Here is a 22,526-nt window from a genome sequence, read left to right as displayed (position 1 = left end):
AAGTGACAGGGAATTTGAATCTAATTCATTTGGTGAGCGTGTGTGTGTGCATATTTATTTGTTAAAGGATTCTAATGTTTCTAAGAATTATATTTTCTGGCATAGGAGATGCAAAGTTGAGAGGTTTTTGGTCTTTTGTCTTTCTACCTTTCAATGGAATCCTCTCAGTGCATTTTGCACCAGTATGAGTGTTCCTAGCTCTACATGTCAGAACTCTCTTCCTGCTCCCAACACTCTGGCCTTTTAAATCTACAGCTGTTGCAGTCCTAATAACTGTCAGAGTCTGCAAAAATGGAATTTATGTACCAAAGATGATCTTAACAAACCATACTCTCCTACAGCTATTTTGGCTTTAATAAATTTTATACTTATGGAGTGCCTTAAAATAAAAGAGAACTGAATCTCTAGCTTCTCACGCTTAGCCTTCTTTGACTGGTTTACTAAAAGTGTTAAACAACTGAAGAATTTGAAATCAATTTCCCTCAAAACTCCTTAAATAGGCTAAGTAAAGCAGAGAGAAAAAACTTATTCTTTTGCAAATTAGACAAATTGATTCAGGAAAACAAGAGTTTCCCATAGCTGTATAAATCAAGATTTAGTATTTCCTAAACCTGGAGAAAGTAATCTGTTAAAGAAGAACAGATGGAAGACATTATTGTTATTCTTAAGGGATGTGAACACTGAAGAAAGAGAATATCCTATCATTTCAAAAGGGAATCACAATAGTACTAAGTTTTCTCATCAATGAGGCCTCTGAAGAGATCTAATGGTACTTAACTGTATGTCTTTATTTTTTTTAATATATATGAATGTGTCTGGTTCTAAATTAAATCATGATCTATTATATTTACTTATTTAATTTGCAAAAGAGAATAACATATTCAATTTTTATCAATGTAAATATTTTTTAGCGAACAAATCAGTATTCCTTGTCTTCATATAGAGGGAGATAATTAAATACAACTTCTCTTAAAATATAATGAAGCTCTTGAATACTCACTTGATCAAGTTAAAATGAAAAAGACTTAGATTCCTAAGATCATATATCCTTATACTTTAAATGAAGTACTGATTCTTAAGAATTTTTTTTGCTCAAACTATAACTCAGAGTTAAAAACTATGTTCTGAATGTAATTAATGGCTTTAATTCTTTGACTAAAGATAAGAAGCACAACAAAACACTATTTTCAAATAATTTTAAAGTTTTTCTTATGACACAGACATATAATTAAATCGAAATAAATATAATTAAAGAGAAAACATATATGTATTATTATTACTTAGGTCATTCCTTTGAAATATTAGGCTGGTTAATAATTTTAACAAGGAAACTTCTCTTTGTCTCCCTCCTTGTAAAAATGCTAGCATAATGTTTTAGTTTATACGATCTTGAGTTTATTTTTGTGTCAAAAGCCTACAGATTTTGAATTTCATAAATATCACCTACTAGTTTTATTGAGTTTAATCTAATATCACTTTGTTTAACTTTATAAAATTATAAAAGTATGCATTCAACTAACTGAAATTATCATAGGTAATGTTTTAATTACAAAAGAATGTATTAATGCTTCAAATTATATGAATTCAGTGTATCAGCTTAATTGATGACTTCAAAGATATTTAATTAACTTTAAAAGTTTAAACTAATGTTGATGAGTTTTTGCATACCTCGAAAACCTTTAAGTAGAGAATGCAGAACACTTGTAATTAAACTTGGTTTTAAATCTACTTTTTTCTCTTATTTTTATAAATTATAGAATGACGACTTTTTTACCAGCATAAACAAATTTACAATAGTTTACAGATAATGTTAATGTATCAGTGTAATACAAATTTTCTCTATCAAAAATAGTAAGTGGTCGGGGCTGGCCCCGTGGCCGAGTGGTTAAGTTCGCGCACTCCGCTGCAGGCGGCCCAGTGTTTCGTCGGTTCGAATCCTGGGCGAGGACATGGCACCACTCATCTAGCCATGCTGAGGCAGCATCCCACATGCACAACTAGAAGTATCCACAGCTAACAATATACAACTATGTACTGGGGGGCTTTGGGGAGAAAAAGGAAAAAAATAAAATCTTAAAAAAAAAAATAGTAAGTTGTCTTCTACATCTAAACTATCTTTGGGGCTGGGATTTCTTGAATAGCCACCAAGTAACCACAAAGCTATATTACCTCACCTTATAAAATAAATAATTCTAAAATAATCATATATATTTGATATTCTTTATTGTACCCCTATATACTTTATTGCCTTCTTCTTACATAATAGACACATCACAACCATCTAAAAGCTACTCAAACTCTAAACATGCTGTGTTCTAATTAGACTAATGTTCAAATCTGATGACAATTCTAATAATTAAAGCATATATTTTACAACTCTACCATAACTTCTAATATTTTGTCCCACCAATGCTTCATTGTATGAAAATAGCTATTACTTTGCTGGAGATTTAAAAGTGAACATCTACACTGATATGTATATACTCTAGGTTTTGTTCTTGATTTCTACATGCTATGAATCATGTATCAGCTATGAATCAGAGGTCTTGATTAAAATTTTGAAAACAATGCAATGACTGTTGGCAACAAGGCTACTTCCAAAGAAAAAACTCAACTCATTTATCAAAACTAAAGCCTATACTAAAGGAAATACTCTGTTATACGAACAAGTGGTTTTAATGGCTTTACTTATACTAATCCTATAAACACAGTGTTTAATCTGATTTCAAAATAGAAAGAGCTTGTTCAAACACAAGAAACTTACTCCCCACGAGAAAAGCTTAATGTTATCTCAAAACTGCCACATAGGGCCTGGAGCTGCTGCACGCCACTTTCAGACTTCTTTTGTTTGAGGAAGGTTAGCTTTCAGCTAACATGTGTCCCCATCTTCCTCCACTTTATAGGTAGGACGCCTGCCATAGCTCGGCTTGATAAGTAGTGTTAGGTCCGCGCCAGGGATCCAAACCAGCCAACCCTGGGCTGCTGAAGTGGAGCACGCGAACTTAACCACTATGCCACTGGGCCAGGCCCCATCATTTTCAGAGTTTTTACTCATGGAACAACAAGACAAATACTCTCAATAAAGTCAAATCAAATTTATTCAAATTTTACAAAAATATTGATGGGATTTTCTTTCACCTACTTGACATAATGAATTACCAAATCTTACTTTATCTGTAATTATCATAAGCTGAAAAAAGATAAAGCTTGATCAAAGCTCAAATCCCCACCTCAAGGACCATTTAATCACTTAAAAATAAATTTCATTCATTTCAAAGCTTGTGGATTTTGTCTTACTTAAGAAGAACTCCAATGCTTTCTGTAAACAAAATAGTTTCTAAGTAAAATACTTTCAACGCACTGAAGGAAAGACACTTTCATTGAAAAGAAACATATTCCCAAAGCTCTAATAAGATGAAATGTGCTAATAGTATGTTAAAATTAAATTGTCTAACTTTTTAAGAGCCCTTCACCATCTCTGGCCTGCCTTTTTGCCCCAGCCCAAATGACTACAATGATGTGAATGTACCTTTAAATCCTCATAAACTCTCATTTATGAAATCATTACTGAAAGAGCCATGAGATTTGTCCTGGTTTCTCTTCTGACAGACTCCATCTCAGTCATTCTGATTTTGCCAGATATTTTCAAGTAACTAATAGTATATACAAAGCAATATACAAAGTAGATTCACGAGACAGTTCCAAAGAGGATGTCACCTGATATATCTCTACATGTTGTAGAACTGAAAGATGAAACACAGTAAAACATTTAACGAAAAGGTCAGCCTTGAAAACATACTGGAAGATCATTTCAGGTACCATTAGTCTCAAATGCGGCTCTTAGACGCCAAGAACATGGATACATGATTCTCGTTGTAAACACATTTAGAATTTTATAATCTGAATATCTAATCCCAGTGGAAGTCTGACTTTAACATTCACTAAAAGGGCTTCCAAAGCAGATTACTTCTAGAAGAACACTACTTCCTCTCAAGATTCCATGGATGAAGAAAATGACTTTGCAAGTTAAGTAAATATAGCTTTCTCTCAAACCTTTGGTTCAAGATCCTTGATCATGACAGTAAATCCCCACTTTGGATTTAGATTTCTTTTTAAATCCTCCTTCTCTTTTTCCTCTCATGTTAAATTTTTATTTTCAAGTAATTTTCTTGAGATCATAATGGTTTAAAACATTGTGTAATTTTGGGTGTGCATTATTGTTTAGCAATTTCTGAGTACACTTCATCATGCTTGTCCCCAGTAGTCTAATTTTTGTCCATTACCATACATATGTACCCCTTTATCCTTTTTGCCCACCCCTAACCCCCTTCCCCTCTGGTAACCACTAATCATTCTCTTTATTCGTGTATTTGTTATCTTCTACATATGGGTGAAATCATGCAGTATTGGTTTTTCTCTGTCTGGCTTATTTCACTTAATATTATACCATCAAGTTCCATCCCTGTTGTGGCAAATGGGACAATTTTGTCTGCTTTTATGGCTGAGTAGTATTCCATTGCATATATACACCACATCTTCTTTATAAATTCATCCCTTGATGGGCACCTAGGATGCTTCCAAGTCTTGGCTATTGTGAATAATGCTGCAAAGAACATGGGGGTGACCAAAGCTCTTTGCATCATTGATCTCAAGTTCTTTGGATAAATACCAAGTATAGTATTTCTACTTTTTAATTTTTTGAGAAATCTCCATACTGTTTTCCATATCAGCCGCACCAGTTTGCATTCTCACCAGCAGTGTATGAGCATTCCCTTTTCTCCATATCCTTTCCAACATTTATTGTTTGTTGTCTTGGTAATTGTTGCCATTCTGACCAGTGTAAGGTGATGTCTCATGGTAGTTTTCATTTGCGTTTCCCTAATAATTAGTGATATTGAACATAGTTTCATGTGCCTGCTGGCCATCTGTATATCTTCTTTGGAAACGGATCTGCTCTTGTCCTGTACACATTTTTTGATTGGGTTGTGTGTTTTTTGTTTTTGTTGAGTTGTATGAGTTTTTATATATTTTGAAGATCAACCCCTTGTCAGATAAGCCATTTTCAAATATTTTCTCCCAGGTGGTGGGTTTTCTTTTGTTTTGTTCACGGTTTCCTTTACTTTGCAGAAGATTTTTAGTCTGATGTAATCTCATTTGTTAACTTTTTCTTTTGTTCCCCTTGCTCTAGTAGACATGGTATTTGAGAATATGCTGCTAAGACTAATGTCAAAGAGTGTACTGCCTATATTTTCTTCTAGAAGTTTCATGGTTTCAGGTCTTACATTCAAATTTTTAATCCTTTTTGAGTTAATTCTTGTGTATGGTGAAAGATAATGTTCTACATTCATTGTTTTTCATGTGGCTGTCCAGTTTTCCCAACACAATTTATTGAAGAGACTTGCCTTTATCCACTGTATATTCTTGGCTCCTTTGTCAAAGATTCACTGCCCATAGATGTGTGCTTTTATTTCTGGGCTTTCAATTCTGTTCCATTGATCTGTGTGTCTGTTTTTGCGCCAGTACCACACTGTTTTGATTACTATGGCTTTGTAGTATATTTTCAAGTCAGGGGGCTTATGATGCTTCCAGCTTTGTTCTTTTCTTTCAAGATTGCTTTGAATTATCAGGGCCTTTTGTTTCACAAAAATTTTGGGGTTCTTTGTTCTATTTCTGTGAAGGATGACATTGGGATTCTGATTGGGATTGCATTGAATCTGTAGATTGCTTTAGGTAGTATGGACATTTTAAATATGTTTATTCTTCTGGCTGATGGGCATGAAATATCTTTCCATTTCATTATGTCTTCTTCAATTTCTTTCAATAACTTCTTATAGTTTTCAACATACAGGACTTTCACCTCTTTGGTTAAGTTTATTCCTAGGTATTTTATTCTTTTTGTTGTAACTGGAAATGGGACTGTATTCTTGATTTCTCTTTCTGCTAGTTCATTGGTAGTGTATAGAAATGTAACTGATTTTTAAATTGATTTTGTACCCTGCAACTTTGCTGCAGTTGTTGACTATTTCTAATAGTTTTCTGATGGATTTTTTAGGATTTTCTACATAGAGAATCATGTCATCTGCAAACAGCCAGAGTTTCACACCTTCCTTTCCAATTTGGATTCTTCATTTCTTTTTCTTGCCTAATTTCTCCAGCTTGACGATGAATGCAGTAAAACTACTTGTTGACCAAGAAATCCGACTTCTAGTCATTAATCACGTTAACAAAGATGTGATGTTAATTGACCACATTGAAAACTTTTTTCCTCTAATATCTCCCTCTGCCCAAATAATTCTTCAAAAAAGAACTCCACTCTTGTGATCACAGAAAGAAAAACATTTTATATCATGTTCTGGTAACCAACTTTAAGATATTAATATTTTTCTTTTTCCCAGTTCGTCTTCGTCTTCCAAATCTTTACTGCTTGTGAGTCTGAGCATAAGGTCTTACCATGGTGCCTGGCTTGAAAAATAGTAAATTCCTACTCTGAGTGCTTGGGAAAAACTGGCACATGGAAAGATGATTTTAGTGGCCACTGAAATGGCCTCTTTTTGTCTTTCTCTAGAGTGTGGTTTTTTAAATAATTTCTCCATCATTATGGTCAAATTATAATCTTCCCCACATTTAGTACGAAAGATAAATGTTGATACACAGAGGATAGTTCAGAGCTATATTATATTATTAGCCTATAACTTGAAAAATTTAAGACTTTTTGATGACTTGCTTTATATTTCTGGTCCAGTACTCAATACCACTTTTCCTTGCTCCGTCTTTAATCATATCACGGTAATCACACTCACATACAATGCCTCTCACATGAAAGAGATCAAAAAAAAAAAAAGGATAGAATGATTCATTCTATTTCTCAAACACCTCTCTCCCTTGAGAAAGTTGAAAGCTTAAATAGAGTGAAAAATTAAGAATATTTCGTTTTGTCGTTTTAGTAGTTCTTGAGTGTGAAAAATGAATTTAATAGAATTCTGAAGTCTGGATGTTCCAACTAGAATGGCTAAAGTGAAACAGTTTCAATAGCTATTTTGAAACATTAAGAATTCTGAGATATTTATAGTAATTATTTAAACTCTGCTGTGACTTTTCTTTTCATCCCAGCTTCCCAGTTGATGGCACCACTTTCAGAAGTTTTTCTAAATCTCTAAAGTAGAAAGACATCTAGCATTTTGTAGTATATATTTAGCACTTTTAGGGCTTTTAAGTATGCCATGTTTACCAGGAATTTCGACATCCAAAGAATAAGTATTCAGAAAAATAAAAAAGAGAGAAGAGAAAAAAGCAGAGAGGAAGTTACTAAACATATACAAGGAAATTTTTCAGATCAAAAGAACACAAATTTACAGTTTAAAAAATTATTGTGCAATAAACTTTAATGTGAAACCCAACTAGGTCAAATTTTAGAAAAACCTACTCAGAGGTGCCCAAAGTGCCCCTTCTTGATTATAATACTCATCCTTCCTACCTAGTGGTAATCATCATTCTTCCATATATGGATTTCAATTTCTCCCTTTGCTTTACCTGATCATGTGCATCTAAATAACACAGTAACTTTAATGTTTTTACAATTTTATATAAATGGATTCTGTTGTGCCTGCCTTCTTTCAGATATCAAAACATTTTGAAGACTCATTCATGTATGAACATTTCAACACTTTGTTTTTTTACTAATGTACTATTTCATAATATACATGTATAATTTATCCATTCTGCTGACATAAAAATCAGTTTTAATAATATATAATTATATATGTGTAATATATGTTTCAAAGTGCTTTTGTGAGATTTATTGCTAGATTTATTTTTTTTATTCAATTTATTTAAACTAAAAAAAATAATTACCCATTTCCCCTACCCCTCAACCCCAGCTTCTGGCAAACATCAATCTGTTCTCTGTATCTATGAGCTTGTTTTTTCTTTTTAACATATTTTTTTAGATTTAACATATAAGAGAGATCATACGGTATTTGTCTTTTTCTGTCTGACTTATTTCACTTAGCCTGATGCCCTTGAGGTCCATCCATGTTGTTGCAAATGGCAAAAATATTGTTCTTCTTTTTATGGCTGTGTAGTATTCATAAATGTATATTCATATACATACATACACATATATATATATATATATATATATATAACACACATACATACACATATGTACCAGTTTCTTTATCCATTCATCCATTGATGGAAACTTAGGCTGTTTCATATCTTGGATATTGTAAATAATGCTGCAAATGAACTTGGGGGTGCATACAACTTTTCTAATTAGTGTTTTTGTTTTCTTTGAATAAATACTCAGAAGTGGAATTGCTGGATCATATGGTATTTCTATTTTTAATCTTTTGAGGAACCTCCATACTGTTTTCCATGCTGGCTGCACCAATTTACATTCCCACCATAGTACATAAGAGTTCTCTTTTGTCCACATCCTTGGCAACATTAGTTATTTCTAGTCTCATTGATAATAGCCATTCTAACAGAAGTGTGATATATCACTGTTGTTTTGATTTGTATTTCCCTGATGATTAATGACATAGAGCATCTTTTCATGTACCTTTTCATGTACAGATGCTGGTGATTTGGATGTCTTCTTTGGAAAAATGTCTATTCAGATCTTCTCCGAATTTTTTAGTCAGATTGTTTGTTGTTTTGCTATTGAGTTGTTTGAGTTCTTTACGTATTTTGAATATTAGCCCCTTATCAAATATATGATTCGCAAATTTTTTTTTCCATTCACTATGTTGCCTTTTAGCTCTGTTGACAGTTTCATTTGCTGTGCAGAAGCATTTTAGTTTATTTAGTCCCATTTGTTTATTTTTGCTTTTGTTCTTTTTGCTTTTGTTGTCAGATCCAAAAAGAGATTGCCAAGACCTTTGTCAAGGAGCTTACCAACTATGTTTTCTTCTGGGAGTTTTATGGTTTCAGGTCTTACTGTCAAGTCTTTAATGCATTTAGTTCATTTTTGTATATAATGTAAGATAGTAGTCCAGTTTTCTTCTTTTGCATGTGGCTGTCCAATGTACTCAACACCATTTATTGAAGATTGTCCTTTTCCCATTGTATATTTCCCATTGTATATTCTTGGCTCCTTCATTGTAAATTAATTGATCATATATGCTTGGGTTTATTTCTGGACTCTCTATTCCGGTCGACTGACATATATGTTTGTTTTTATGCCAATGCCACACTGTTTTCTTATAACTTTGTCATATAGTTTGAAATCAGGAAGTGTGATGTCTCCAATTTTGTTCTTCTTTTTCAAGATTGCTTTTTCTATTTGAGTGTTTTTATGATCCCATACAAATTTTAGAACTATTTGTTCTTTTTCTGTGAAAATGTCATTGGAATTTTGATAGGGATTGCATTGAATCTGTATATTGCTTTGGATAGTATGGACATTTTAACAATATTAATTCTTCTGATCATGAACGTGAATATTTTTCCATTTATTTGTCTTCTTCAATTTCTTTCATTAATGTCTTGTAGTTTTCAATACATAGGTCTTTCATCTCCTTGGTTAAATTTATTTCTAGGTATTATATTCTTTTCAATGAGAAAGTAAATGAGATTGTTTTCTTATTTTCTCTTTCTGATAGTTCATTATTAGTGTATAGAAATACAGTAGATTTTGGTGCATTGATTTTGTATTCTGAAACTTTACTGAATTTTTTTTATTAGTTCTAACAGTTTTCTGATGAAGTCTTTAGGGTATTCTATATATTCATGTCATCTGCAAATTTTGACGGTTTTATTCTTCCTTTCCAATTTGGATGCCTCTTATTTATTCTTCTTGCCTAATTGCTCTGGCTAGTACTTCTGATACTATGTTAAATAAAAATGGTGAGAGTGGGCATCCTTGTCTTGTCCCTAATCTTAGAAAAAGCTTTCAGCTTTTCACCATTGAGTATTATGTTAGTTGTGGGCTTGTCATAAATGGCCTTTATTATGTTGAGGTACATTCCCTCTATACTCACTTTGTCGAGAGTTTTTATCATAAATGGATATTGAATTTTGTCAAATTCTTTCTCTGCATCTATTGAGATAATCATGACTTTTATTCCTCATTTTGCTAACGTGTGTTGTATCACGTTAACTGACTTGCAGCTGTTAAACCATACTTGCATCTCTGGAATAAATCTCACTTGATCATGGTGTGTGATCCTTTCAAAGTATTGCTGAATTCAGTTTGCTAATATTTTGTTGAGGATTTTTGTATCTATGTTAATCAGGGATTGGTCAGTAATTTTCTTTTTCTTTTTTTCTTTTTTTGGTATCCTTCTCTGTTTTGCATGTCAGGGTAATGCTGGTCTCCTAAATGAGTTTGGAAGAGTTGCCTCCAGAGTTTTAGAAAGATTAGTATTAATTCTTCTTTAAATGTTTGGTAGAGCTCACGAGTGAAGCCCTCTGGTCCCAGACTTTTCTTTGTTGAGAGGTTTTTGATTACTGGTTCAATCTCCTTACTACCTATCAATCTGTTCATATTTTATATTTCATATTCCTAGATATTTGATACATTTTTATTCTATTGTAAATTACATCTTTAAAATTTTTTATTTCATTTTGAACTAAAATGAAATTGACTTCACATATTGACAGTATATTAAGGTTTTGACAAACATATTTACTAATTGTAATAATTTATTCATAGATTTTTTTCCTAAGTGGTCTATATATGCAGTCGTGTGTTGCTTAATGATGAGGATACATTCTGAGAAATGCATCATTAGATTATTTAATCATTGTGTAAACATGCATACTTATGCAACCCTAGGTGGTATAGCCTACTGCACACCTACGTTATATGGCACTAATCTTAGGGACCACTGTCATATATGCAGTTCGTCACTGACCAAAATCTCATTATGTGGCACATGACTATACAACATTATCTGTAAAAATGTTTTATTTTTTTCTTTTCAACTTAAATAAATTTTATTTCTTTTACTTAACTTCCTATACTAGCTAAAACTGTGAATAATGAAAAAAATCGATTTGTGAGCATGCTCATTGTTTCTAATAGGCGAGCATTCATTATTTCGCTATTCCTGCATAATGACTGTGGCAGGTTTTACATTGCTGCTTTTTCCTAGCTGTATATTCCTTATGCTTCCTACATTACAAGACTGCTTGTTTTTTGTCATAACTAAATATTAAATTTTATGAAACACTTTTCTGTATCTATCGAGAAGACTGTGTGATGTTTTCAGTTTTGCTTTATTTTGTTTTAAATTACATTTATTGATGGCTTCTAAGGTGATACAAACTTTACTTTATGGAAAAGCCTTGACTGGACCCAGATATATTACCTTAATTTATACATTTCTGGATTTATTTTATTAATTTTGTTGAGAATTTTTCACCTAAGCTCATGAGTGATAATGGCCTGTAATTATTGATTTCCATGTTATATTTTAATATCTAAGTTATGTTGGACTCATAAAATGAGTGGAGTTCCCTATTTTTTCTATAAACTATAAGAATTTAAGATTGACATTACCATCTTTTCAATATTGTGTCTTCTAATCCATGAACATGATATGTCCCTCCATTTCTCTCATTAATGCTTGTAGCTTCTCTGTAGAATCCCTACATTTTCTTTTTATAAAGATTTATTCCTAGGAATTTCATTTTTATGATGCCATTGTCAATGGTATTTTTTCAAATTTTTACTTTTAATTTAATTTTTTATTTTTAATTGATTGTTACTAGTGTATAAAAAATATGTTTTTTGTATATTCATCTAGTACCAAATAAATTTGCTAAGCTAATTTGTTCATTCTAATAATTTAGCCGTAGATTCTGTTAGATTTTTTATATATATTTTATCATGCTATCTGCAAAAAATGACAAATTACTTCTTCCTTTTGAATACTTTCTTCTTAGTTTAACATTCTTTTCTTAGTGAATTGACCAGGTTCTCCGGTAGAATACTGATTAGAGGTGATACTAATGGTCCTTTTGCCATTCACTGACATAGGAGGAAAGCATTCACTATTTCTTCTTTGAGTTGAATGATTTGCTACAGATTTGTGTTAAAGCATTTTTCTATTTTAAAAACGAATTTTTTCATAAGGTACTAAATTTTATCGTATGTTTTATCTTCCTCCACAGAGGTGATCATATGAATTTTTTTCTGTTTTTATTTTTATTTTTTTCTGATTTTATTTTTATTTATTTTATTGCATGGTACACTTAGTATATGAGAATTTAACTGAACATAAATATACCTCAAGTAAAGAGTTTGAATTGTGTACATGGAGGAATATCATGTCTTGTATACATATGAGAAGTTAAGACTATGAACCCAACTCAAGGCTACACTATGAACAAGTGAAAACCAACATTATTTCTTGATTTCATACAGGTTTTTTTTCACTGTTTCTTTAATTTTCATCTTTAGCAATGAAATTTATGTTTTGAGAGGTTCTGGTATCATTACCTATTTGTCTTCTAACCTACCTGTCACCATCCTTTCCAAAATACTTACATTTGGAGCATATTGAACAAGACATAGGAATCAAGACTTAGCAACAGGCTTAAATTTATATCTTATTCTCTGATCAAAATATAGACCTCTGGAAACTGCAGGTTCTTCACTCATAATTCCTATTCAATGAAGTCATCTTCCATTTTTTAAGGATTTCTTACTTACAGTTTAAGTCAACAGCTTTATCAATATGTTAAGACATTTTGCCACTGGCCACACAACAGTGAGTAAGATGCATCTATCCTCAGGTGCTAGTGACACAGAAAAGTGTTGATTTTGATAAAATTATCTGGGCAGCACATTGAAAAAAACAAAAATACATTAAGGAAGGCATGATCCAGTTTAAGAGGATGAAGAATAATAGGGAGAGTGCAAGAGTTTGTGACATTTCAATCCGGCTTTAAAGTATGAGTAAGCTATTAACAGATATAGAAACACAGTAGCATCCAAAGGCAGATGGGACAGGCATTTGACAGTATTTGCTGCATGATTACATTGTTGTTGGTATATAGGCTATCTTGGTAAGGGAGAAAGGAATTCAAAAGGCAAATTTAAGCCCAATTGTTAAAAATCTGTGGATTCCATGCTTATAAATGTTTCCCTGGTGAGCAGTGACTTTTTGCTCTTACTGCTCTTCACAAATGTTCCTCTTGTTGAAAAGAAGCAGAATAGTCCCATAATTTTTATAATAGCCACATTGTAAAATGCTATTTCTTTCATATATGTTTGAATTTTCATAGCCCTGCATAAAAAAGCAGATATGCAAACACACACACGTGCAAAAACCACTGATGATGGATTTTATACTGGCAGTGATTAGTACCCATGGGAGACTTTGAGACTTAATTGCACCTGTCCACAGCCTCTCACAACTGAACTTCACAAAAACATGTATCCTTGCCCTATGGGAAACACAGTCCTGTGTTAATGGCCTCAGGTGGATTGTATGCCAAAATATTTTCACAGTTTATCAAGACAACCATCATTAGGTCAATCTGTCATCATATACAGCACATGCGCCAGAAAATGACGCATGTCATTTCATTTAGGTGCTTGCCTTTCCACATTCTAGAAATTTTGAGGTAACAGAATACTTGAATCCACAACATAGTCAGTTGTTTTCTCAATATGCCACTTATCTAAGGAAATATAAGCTGCTATCTAGAATGTCTATAAAGGAAGCAATATTTTCTGACTAGTTCATTATTTTATAATAGTGCCTGGCTCTTACTATACATTCCATAAATATTTATCACTATATTGAAAAAAATGAATGTTTACAAATAAGTACATAGCTAAGTCCACAGTGCCTCTCAGCACTGTTTTCTTCAGTCATCTCCCAAAATGTAAACCTGCCTTCATCATCTATATTATTCTTCATCATCTATATTATTCTACATCTGTATTATTCTACATCATCTATATTAGTCTGCAGTTATTGTCATAATGGTATCACTTTCCTTTTCCCACACACCTGCCTTCATCTCTCCCAAAAACTTCCAATGCACCATTGGGGTTTCCTATTCCATGTTTAATAAACTCACCTATATCCTCAAATTATTTACTTAACATTTTCTGCACCTCCTAGCGTTAACCAAATTGAGACCCTTCCATGAAGACACTATTTCATCCTTAACTCTCTTATTAGAAAATAATCCCACCTTCAATATGTCAGAATGTGAGATTTGAGCTAATGGCTTTATTCTACTTCTAAATCATTCTTCCCTTCACTCTTATTTTTAAAATGCATGGATTCCTTTGAAACTCACGTCATTTTAGCTGAGCAACCATCTAGACTCATATTCTCCACAGTATGGTCCTGGACAGCTTGCATCACAGTCATTTACAGTGTTATTTAAAATGACAACTCCAGGCACAATCAGATGTTTTAAACCAGAAATTCTGAGTATTAAACCAAAGACTCTTAATGTTTAACAAGTACACCATGGGAATCTTATGAATTCTAAAGTTTGAGGAACTTTGTTACTTCCCTTCATGCTGCTGTCATTTGCTGGAATCATAACTTCTCTCCCTATCATGCATTTACATTTTGGCATCAGGCTCACAGTTTTCCTCTATACCAAAGGACCTGGTATCATTCCAGGCTACATCAAAATTAGGCTGAACTTTGAATATGCCAGCATCCCTGTTTCCTTCTCCAGAGTAGTTACCACCTCTCATCACTATGTCCACACCACGAACCTAGTCATCCTCCAAAGCTGCTTCAGCTTTGCAATCCTAAAGTAAGATGCCACAAAATGACCTTCTGTCCCTTTAGTTTTCTTATTAATTATTCCTTGCAACTGAGCAGAAGGATGAAAAAATGGTTTTACAATTACTATTCTCCTATAGATAGTGTGAAATTATGTTACATGCTCATAATAATCGTGCCGATATTATTTATGACCAGTCTATTGTTGGTCCAAGTTAATTAATGCTCTTTTAAGTTTGCAAACAGAAATTCAAGTTTAGAAAATTTTGATATGAAATCTCAAAATCAGAAATAAATGTTACAGTTCATCAATACAGAAAAATGGGAGGGAATAGAGCTTGATCTTAGTTCCATTTATACACGAAATAGGGATCAGTAGATGGGAGGAACCTGACAAGTGAACACAGTTGGTTAGAAAATCTATACAAGAGAATCAACAATTTATATTCATGATTTTAATGAAACAAACTAAAGTAATGGATACTTATAAGCAATAGTTAAAAAGTAACAACAAATGAGTCTTTGGTGGGTGATATTCAGAAGTCAAAAAAGCATGTGCATGGTAATCAGACCTAGGCAGGAGTTGAAGAAAAAGTCTCTTTCCATTAAGATAATAAATTAGAAGTATTTTAGTTAGTATCTGTATCCACCATTTGACCATAAGCTCCATGATGTTGATGATTTCATATGTCTTTTTTCCCATTATATCCCCAGCATCTAGTACATAAGAGATGCCTAATAAGAAATCAATAAATATCCACAAGATGAATAAACAGGAATTAATTTGATTTTTTTAAATGTCATTTCACTACAACAGAGACTCAGAATGAAGAAAAAAAACACAAATCGATTCCTAGAACTGAGGGTCCAGAATATTAAGGCTCAAACAAAGAAACATAGATGCAGGATCTTAGAGCAGCAGCGCCAGGGAGCAGTAAGTGTTGACTTCTGCTTGGCAAACACTGGTGCACTGGTCAGTTCTAGGCACATTGCACATCAACAGTGGTCATACTGAGGCAACGAGATATGAGTAACTCAGAACCGAGACCCACTAGAGTGTCAGAGTACAGAAGAGTTTTTTAACAAAGGTTTCTGTCTTAAAACACTAGGAGACTTGCTGGTAATGGACATTTGGATGAAAGTACTGGATGAGCATGAGGGAAAAATAGAACAAAGAAAAAAGAAATAAATGGAAAGGCATGAACCATATTACTTGGTCTTTTATTTTTTGCCAGTTTGTGTTTCTTTTGTTCCCCTAATTCAACTGTATTATATATTAAGACAATGACTGTTAAGTATATTCATTTCTATACAATACTGTGCCTAAATCAGTACCATGAAGAAAGTAAGGGCCTAATCAATGGTTGATGAAAGGAACTGAAATAGCTTGAACAAAACACAGCTCTTTCTCTCCTACTTCAGGGTTAGGAGGTATATCTTCACCCTTTTGTGATGAGGTTATTTTCTCTTCTCAGGTTAAGCAACAGACCAACATGTGTCAACCTCTATATTTATTCTAGGAATCCCAAGTCATCCTCCCCAGTGTTATTAGTGCCCCAGTTATACCTCCTTGTTCCTTAGAGTATAGATGAGCAGGTTAAGAGTTGGGGTTACAACAGTGTAGAAAACAGCAGGAAACTTGCCCTGTTTATTAGCATGGCTATTCTTGGGTTGAAGATAGATAGCTGTGACAGTGACATAGAAGAGGGACACCACAAGAAGGTGAGATCTGCAGGTGCCACATGCTTTCTTCTGCCCTGCAGTTGGCTTTATTCTCAGTACAACCTTAGCAATAGCACCATAAGAGGAAAGGATAATGATCAAGGGCACTATCAGGAGAATTACACTGGCTATGGATGTCTGGATTTTATTGTAGGTGTCTGCACTGGAGGCCTGAATCAAGGCTGGTACTTCACACACAATGTCATCCACTCTCTGGTGGGAGCAGAAGGGTAACTAGAGGGTAGCAGTTGACTGGATCAGAGACTGAAACAGCCCAGTTTCCCATGCAAGAATGGCCAACTGCAGACAAAGTTTTGGATTCATGATAGATAACTAAATATCTCTTATTATCCATTAACTTTACTCCTGTTTACTGGAAACTTATGTTCTTAATATTATGCTAGGAAGAAAGAAAAAATGACGTATACATTTAACCATTTCATATTATAACATTACAACATAATAAGCATTGGAATCACCAATAGTAGTTTTGTTGTCTGTTTTCTCATATACATGCCAAGCCGAAATAACGATACATTATTACTATTAATGATTACTACTAATGATTAATGTTAATGATACCATTAGTGATGACTAGCTCACAGTCATTAAATGCTTACTGTGTTTCAGGCACTGTCCTAAGTTTAGATGTGTTTGAATTGTCTTATTTGAGCTTCACAATAACTCTCTTAGTATCAATACAGAGATTTATATTTTTAATGCGGCACAAGGATGTTCACCAACTTATCCAGGCTCACATAGCTCAGAAATAAAACACCTGCAGATTGTAGCTGCAGAGGAAGTATTCCTAACAGCTAACTTGTAAAGGTAATTTTCTTTTTTTTTGAGGATGATTAGCCCTGAGCTAGCATCTGCTTCCAATCCTCCCCTTTTTCCTGAGGAAGACTGGCCCTGAGCTAACATCCATGCCCATCTTTCTCCAATTTATATGTGGGACGCCTACCAGCATGGCTTGCCAAGCAGTGCCATGTCCACACCTGGGATCCAAACCGGCGAATCCCAGGCCACCAAAGCAAAATGTGAGAACTTAACTGCTGCACCAGCGGGCGTGCCCTATAAAAGTAATTTTTTTAACATCACCAAATGAATAGACTATGTAATATTTCCCTATTGTTTTAATTTGTGTTTCTTTAATGATGAGAAAGTTGTGTATCTTTTGTATTTTCACTTTTGTTTTATATTTTTTCTTCCACAAATTGGATATTTATATCCATTGCCAACTTTTTATTGGAATTTTGGTCTTCTCTCATAATTATTACATAATAATTCTTTATATTTTAATATAATAACCATTTTTTCCTTAAAGACTAAACATTCTTCCATCTTGCCTTTATCTTTTACTATTATGTGTAATCTTTTTTCACATAAAAATTTTAAATTTACATGCATACTCAAAGAAGTCAAATCTGATATACTTTTGCCCTTTTCCACTGAAGGTGTGTTACTGTTATTTACCAAGAAATAATGTATATCTGTAGCTAAAAAGCCAAAGTTATAATCACATATAATGGAAGGACTTGAAAATGTTAGAACCGTCTCTCTTCAATCTCTCATAGATATCCCATGGTCAAGTTATACTTCATATATGAGTGTTTTTCGCTCTGGAAAAGGTGTGCCACTCTAGAGTAAGGTGTGTCAATCCTTCTTATTTTATCTTCTTTCTTAAGTCTACCTAGCAGCATTCTCTATTTTTATACCTGTACATTCAAATGGTGTAAGTTGTATCAATGACCTTGCATTGAAACATGCAAAATAGACTGAAGAAATTTAGGTGTTCTTGGGTCATATAATTGAATAACTGATAGCTTCCACAAACTGAAGGAAATCACTTGACTATTTAACTTTTTGTGTTCAAATTTTCATTTTTAACCACTGTTGTGTTGTACATAGTCAGTCTTGTTGTGCTGTCTGTATATTTGGGGGGAAAATGTTATATAAAAAAAGACTGGCCTGCAGAGAAGCTCTGCGGCTCATGACGATGGCTTTTTTTCTCTCCAGGAAGGATTTTTGCCCCTTCTGCCTCAGTGAGGACTGCCCCTTATCGGTGGGGGAGGGGGGTTCTTTTATCCAGTTTTCAGTTCTGTCTCAGGGATAATTGTTCCAAGAATAGGTGTAACCTGTTTATGTTCATGGGAGGAGGTGAGTTCAGAGTCCATCAATGCTGCCATCTTGATCCACATGTTTTCTTCACTGCAGGTTCCTCTTTACAAAGTGAGAAAAACTCATACCTATCATCCTCCCTGTGATCAAATTGCATATGGTTGATACAAGACTTTTGAAAACTACAAAACAATAAAAACAATAACATTTGTGTCAATCTTTAGAGGAACTTTTGTTAACTGATCTTTGTTCTAGATTACAAACTAAATAGAATGTCATGCTAAAGTGGTTGGAATTAACATCATATATGCTATAATTACAGCATTCCAAAAAAATTCTACATACACAAAAGGGTATTTATATGTCTTTCAAGAAGAAAAAAGAATGGGAAACGAAAAAAAAAATGTTTAAAAGTTAGACAGTGAGAGACAGGGGTAATATATGAGGTGTCCCAAACAAGAAGATTTTCATAGTGTAGGATAGTTCAGAGAACTAAGCAATGTATTTTAAGTTTTTATAAGTTTCTTTTTGCTCTATGATGGTTCACTACTTGTGGTCCCAATTATTTACTAAAAGTTCTTTTATATACACTATTCTTGGTTCTTCATTTCTTGGACAGTAGGTTAAGGACAAGTGAATACACTCCATACTATTGTTTATGTTTAGTTGCAGATAAAGGGAGAATCATAGACACACAAAGGAGAAGACAAAGTCAGCAGAATCGGTGTAATTACAAGCCACACAGGAAACTGAGGGGAAGTTTTGGGATGTGTTTTCCATTTTAACAATTTAAGAATTTGGGTTTGAATCAACCATAACCAACATTTAAAGGCCTCCAGAACTACAACTGACATTTGGGTTACCATACAAAACTCAAGTGTTGCCAAGATTTTACTTCATATTGAATTGTCCTTTATCCATTATTCCAGTCTAGCTGAATATGGCTGCCAGTTTAAAGAAGTATATACATACTACACTTATTTCAGATGGAGATGGCTGGCAATAATATGGCTAAGAAAACTATTGCTTTACTGAAAAATACATTTCTTTATTCGGAAAATATATGTTTTTTTCATAGTGTACTTCCTAACCTCAAATATTCAAATTAAATCAAGTTTAAAAAGGAAAAAACCTAACATTTTCCATACAACTTTTATCACAAAATTGTTCCAATACATTTTCAAGTAATTCTTTCAAAGCTCCAGTGGACTTATCAAATCCTCCTTGTAACCCAGTATTCTGTCTGCCTCAGGTATTCTTTATTGCCCCTAGGTGATAGAGGTGCTCCAAGCACTTAGTTTACCTAACCACATCTAGCTCATAATGTCCATTAGCTTACAAGCTATAGATCACAGCTTCACAAGTTATTTCCACCTCCTATACACTTCTGGCTGCATGGAAAAAAGAGAAATATGAGATGCTGACTTCTGCTGCATTACTTCAGAGGCTTTCATGCTTCCAAACACAAAAATTGTTTTCTTAATTTTGATAATGGGATAAAAGAACGCAAACCAATATTTCTCTCAAAATTAACTGCTAGTCACAAAAGAGTAACAGTGTTAGAGAAAAGATTTAAGGTATTTCATTATGTCTTTAACTGAACCTAAGATAGAAGAAACATTTTATAATGAATTCAACCTTAAAGTCAAGAAATTAAAAGACATATTTTAAATTTTATAAAATTAAGCATACATTTTAATAAGAATTACACCTGATCTTTTATCAACATATACAAAAAAATCCCATGCCTTGTTGTCCATTTAGAAAAGAACACCTTTCTTTTATTAGGTTTTTGCTACCAAAAATTTCAATATTGATGTTTGATCTTGATTTTCCATTAGACAATGATTGGTATTTAGGTAGTCACTTAATTCATCATTATTACCAAGAACTCTGTGACCTTGTGAAAGTACAGGCTCAATAAGTAGTGATGAAGTATGTGAACAGAAGACAGGTTGATGAATGCATGAGTGGATGAACCATTGGTGAAGAGATGTTCCATTATACTGTTAATGCACAAGTATTCGGGCTCACTGCAACATCATTAGTCTCTTTACTGCACCTCTCACATCTTTGTTTCTTAGAGTGTAGATTAAAGGATTGAGGCTAGGGGTGACAACAGTATAAAAGAGGGCAATGAACTTGCCTTGATCTTGAGAATTTCCCGACGGTGGTTGGAGATATATACACATGGCTGGAATGAAAAAGAGGGATACGACCATAAGATGGGAGCCACATGTCCTAAAGACTTTCTGAAGTCCAGTTGTTGACTGCATCCTCAGCACAGCCCGGGTAATGGCACCATAGGAGCTGAGAATGAGGATGAGAGGTATGAGAACAAAAATAGAACTGGTGACCAGGAGGGTCAGCTCATTAGCATGTGTATCAACACATGACAGTAGCAGCAGTGCTGGAACTTCGCACAAGAAATGGTCCACTTGGCGATTTCCACACAGTGGTACCCAGAAGGTAAAGGAGGAATGAAGTGATGAGGTGGTAAATCCACTTACCCAAGAAGCCAAAGCCAAAAGGTGGCAGAAACGAGGGTGCATGAGGACAGTGTAATGCAAGGGTCTACATACAGCTACATATCGGTCATAGGACATCACCACTAGTAGCACACACTCTGTGCTTCCCAGTGCAAGGGAAAAGTAAAGTTGAGTCATGCAACCAGCATAAGAGATGGTTTTCTCTGGGCCCCAGAGGTTGACCAGAAACTGGGGGATGATGCTGCTGGTGTAGCAGAGATCCAGAAAAGAGAGGTTTGAGAGGAAGAAGTACATGGGAGTGTGGAGATGGGAGTCCAGGTATGACAAGAGAATGATGAACAGGTTACCTATCAATGTCATCAAGTAGAACATCAAGATAACCACAAAGAGAGCTACTTCAAAATGAGGCCAATTAGAAAAACCCAGCAGAACAAAGTAGCTTTCAGAAGTTGCATTGATTTTTTCCATCGTCATTCACTTCTTGTTACCTGAGGAAAGAATCATATATGCTCAAAGAAAGTTAGGATATGCTCCAAGAATCGTAGGGACACATGAGAAAGAAACAGAAAACTATTTGCAGGGCCTACCACTACTCAACTCTAGTTACAATTGGGGCATTAAGAGAAACTATAATGCTAATGAATTGAAAGAAATGACTCTACAAGCTCATAATAACATATAAAAAATGAATAAATAAATAATCAGTAAAGAGGAAATGTGGTTTTTCTTGGTAGGATGGTAATAAATATAGATGGCATGGTGGAGTTAGAAAAACATCAACAGATGTTCAAAACTAGTGAGTGAAAATATGAGGAGAAACAGGATATTTATATAGTCTAAAAGATCTTCTCACAAATTTCTTGTTAATTACAAAATGAAAAATAGTAAACTTTACAACATAAAAACCTGGCAGACTTTACCATCGCCAAGTAATCAAGGTTAACATCACCAATGTTGAGACAAACTCAACATCCTGTGCCTACTGATATGATGCTCTGAACAAGACATAATGTCACTTCAGTAATATTCCTTCCAAAAATGCACAGCCTGATTCTAATAATGAAGACACATGAGACCAATCCAAATTGAGACAAGTTGGACAATATAGCTGGCCTGAACTCTTCAAAAATATCAAGTTCAATGATAACATGTAAAGGCTGAGGAATTAATCCACCTTAAAGGAGAACAAAGAGACGATATCTAACTGAGTGATCCTGGACTTGGAAAATAATTGTTATTAACAACATTATTGTGACAATTGGAGAAATATAAATATGGACTATGGATTAAATAATAATATTTTATCCATACTAAATTTTCTGATTTTATTGACTATACAGTTGCTGTGTATCGTAAAATCACTCTACTTAGGAAATAAACACTGAAGTATTTAGGGCCAAAGGGACATGACATCTCCAAGTTAAGCTGAAATGGTCCAGAAAAAGAAATGATAGAAAGTAGATAGATAGATAGACAGATAGATAGA

General features: G+C 33.7%; 1 protein-coding gene across 1 annotated transcript; it reads right to left on the bottom strand.

The window, feature by feature from the left end:
• Positions 1-20,581: 20,581 nt before the first annotated feature.
• On the bottom strand, positions 20,582-21,514 carry LOC103567984 (olfactory receptor 2J3-like). The gene has a single exon (XM_070583882.1). The coding sequence runs from the start codon at positions 21,512-21,514 to the stop codon at positions 20,582-20,584; it is 933 nt and encodes a 310-aa protein (XP_070439983.1).
• Positions 21,515-22,526: the final 1,012 nt, after the last annotated feature.

This window comes from Equus przewalskii, chromosome 19, assembly GCF_037783145.1.
Source record: "Equus przewalskii isolate Varuska chromosome 19, EquPr2, whole genome shotgun sequence".
Classification (NCBI taxonomy): domain Eukaryota; kingdom Metazoa; phylum Chordata; class Mammalia; order Perissodactyla; family Equidae; genus Equus; species Equus przewalskii.
This window is presented reverse-complemented; position numbering and strand designations above follow the sequence as displayed.

Coding starts and splice junctions, on each gene's coding strand:
- LOC103567984 (XM_070583882.1), bottom strand. CDS start 21,514: ATGACGATGGAAAAAATCAATGCAACTTCTGAAAGCTACTTTGTTCTG.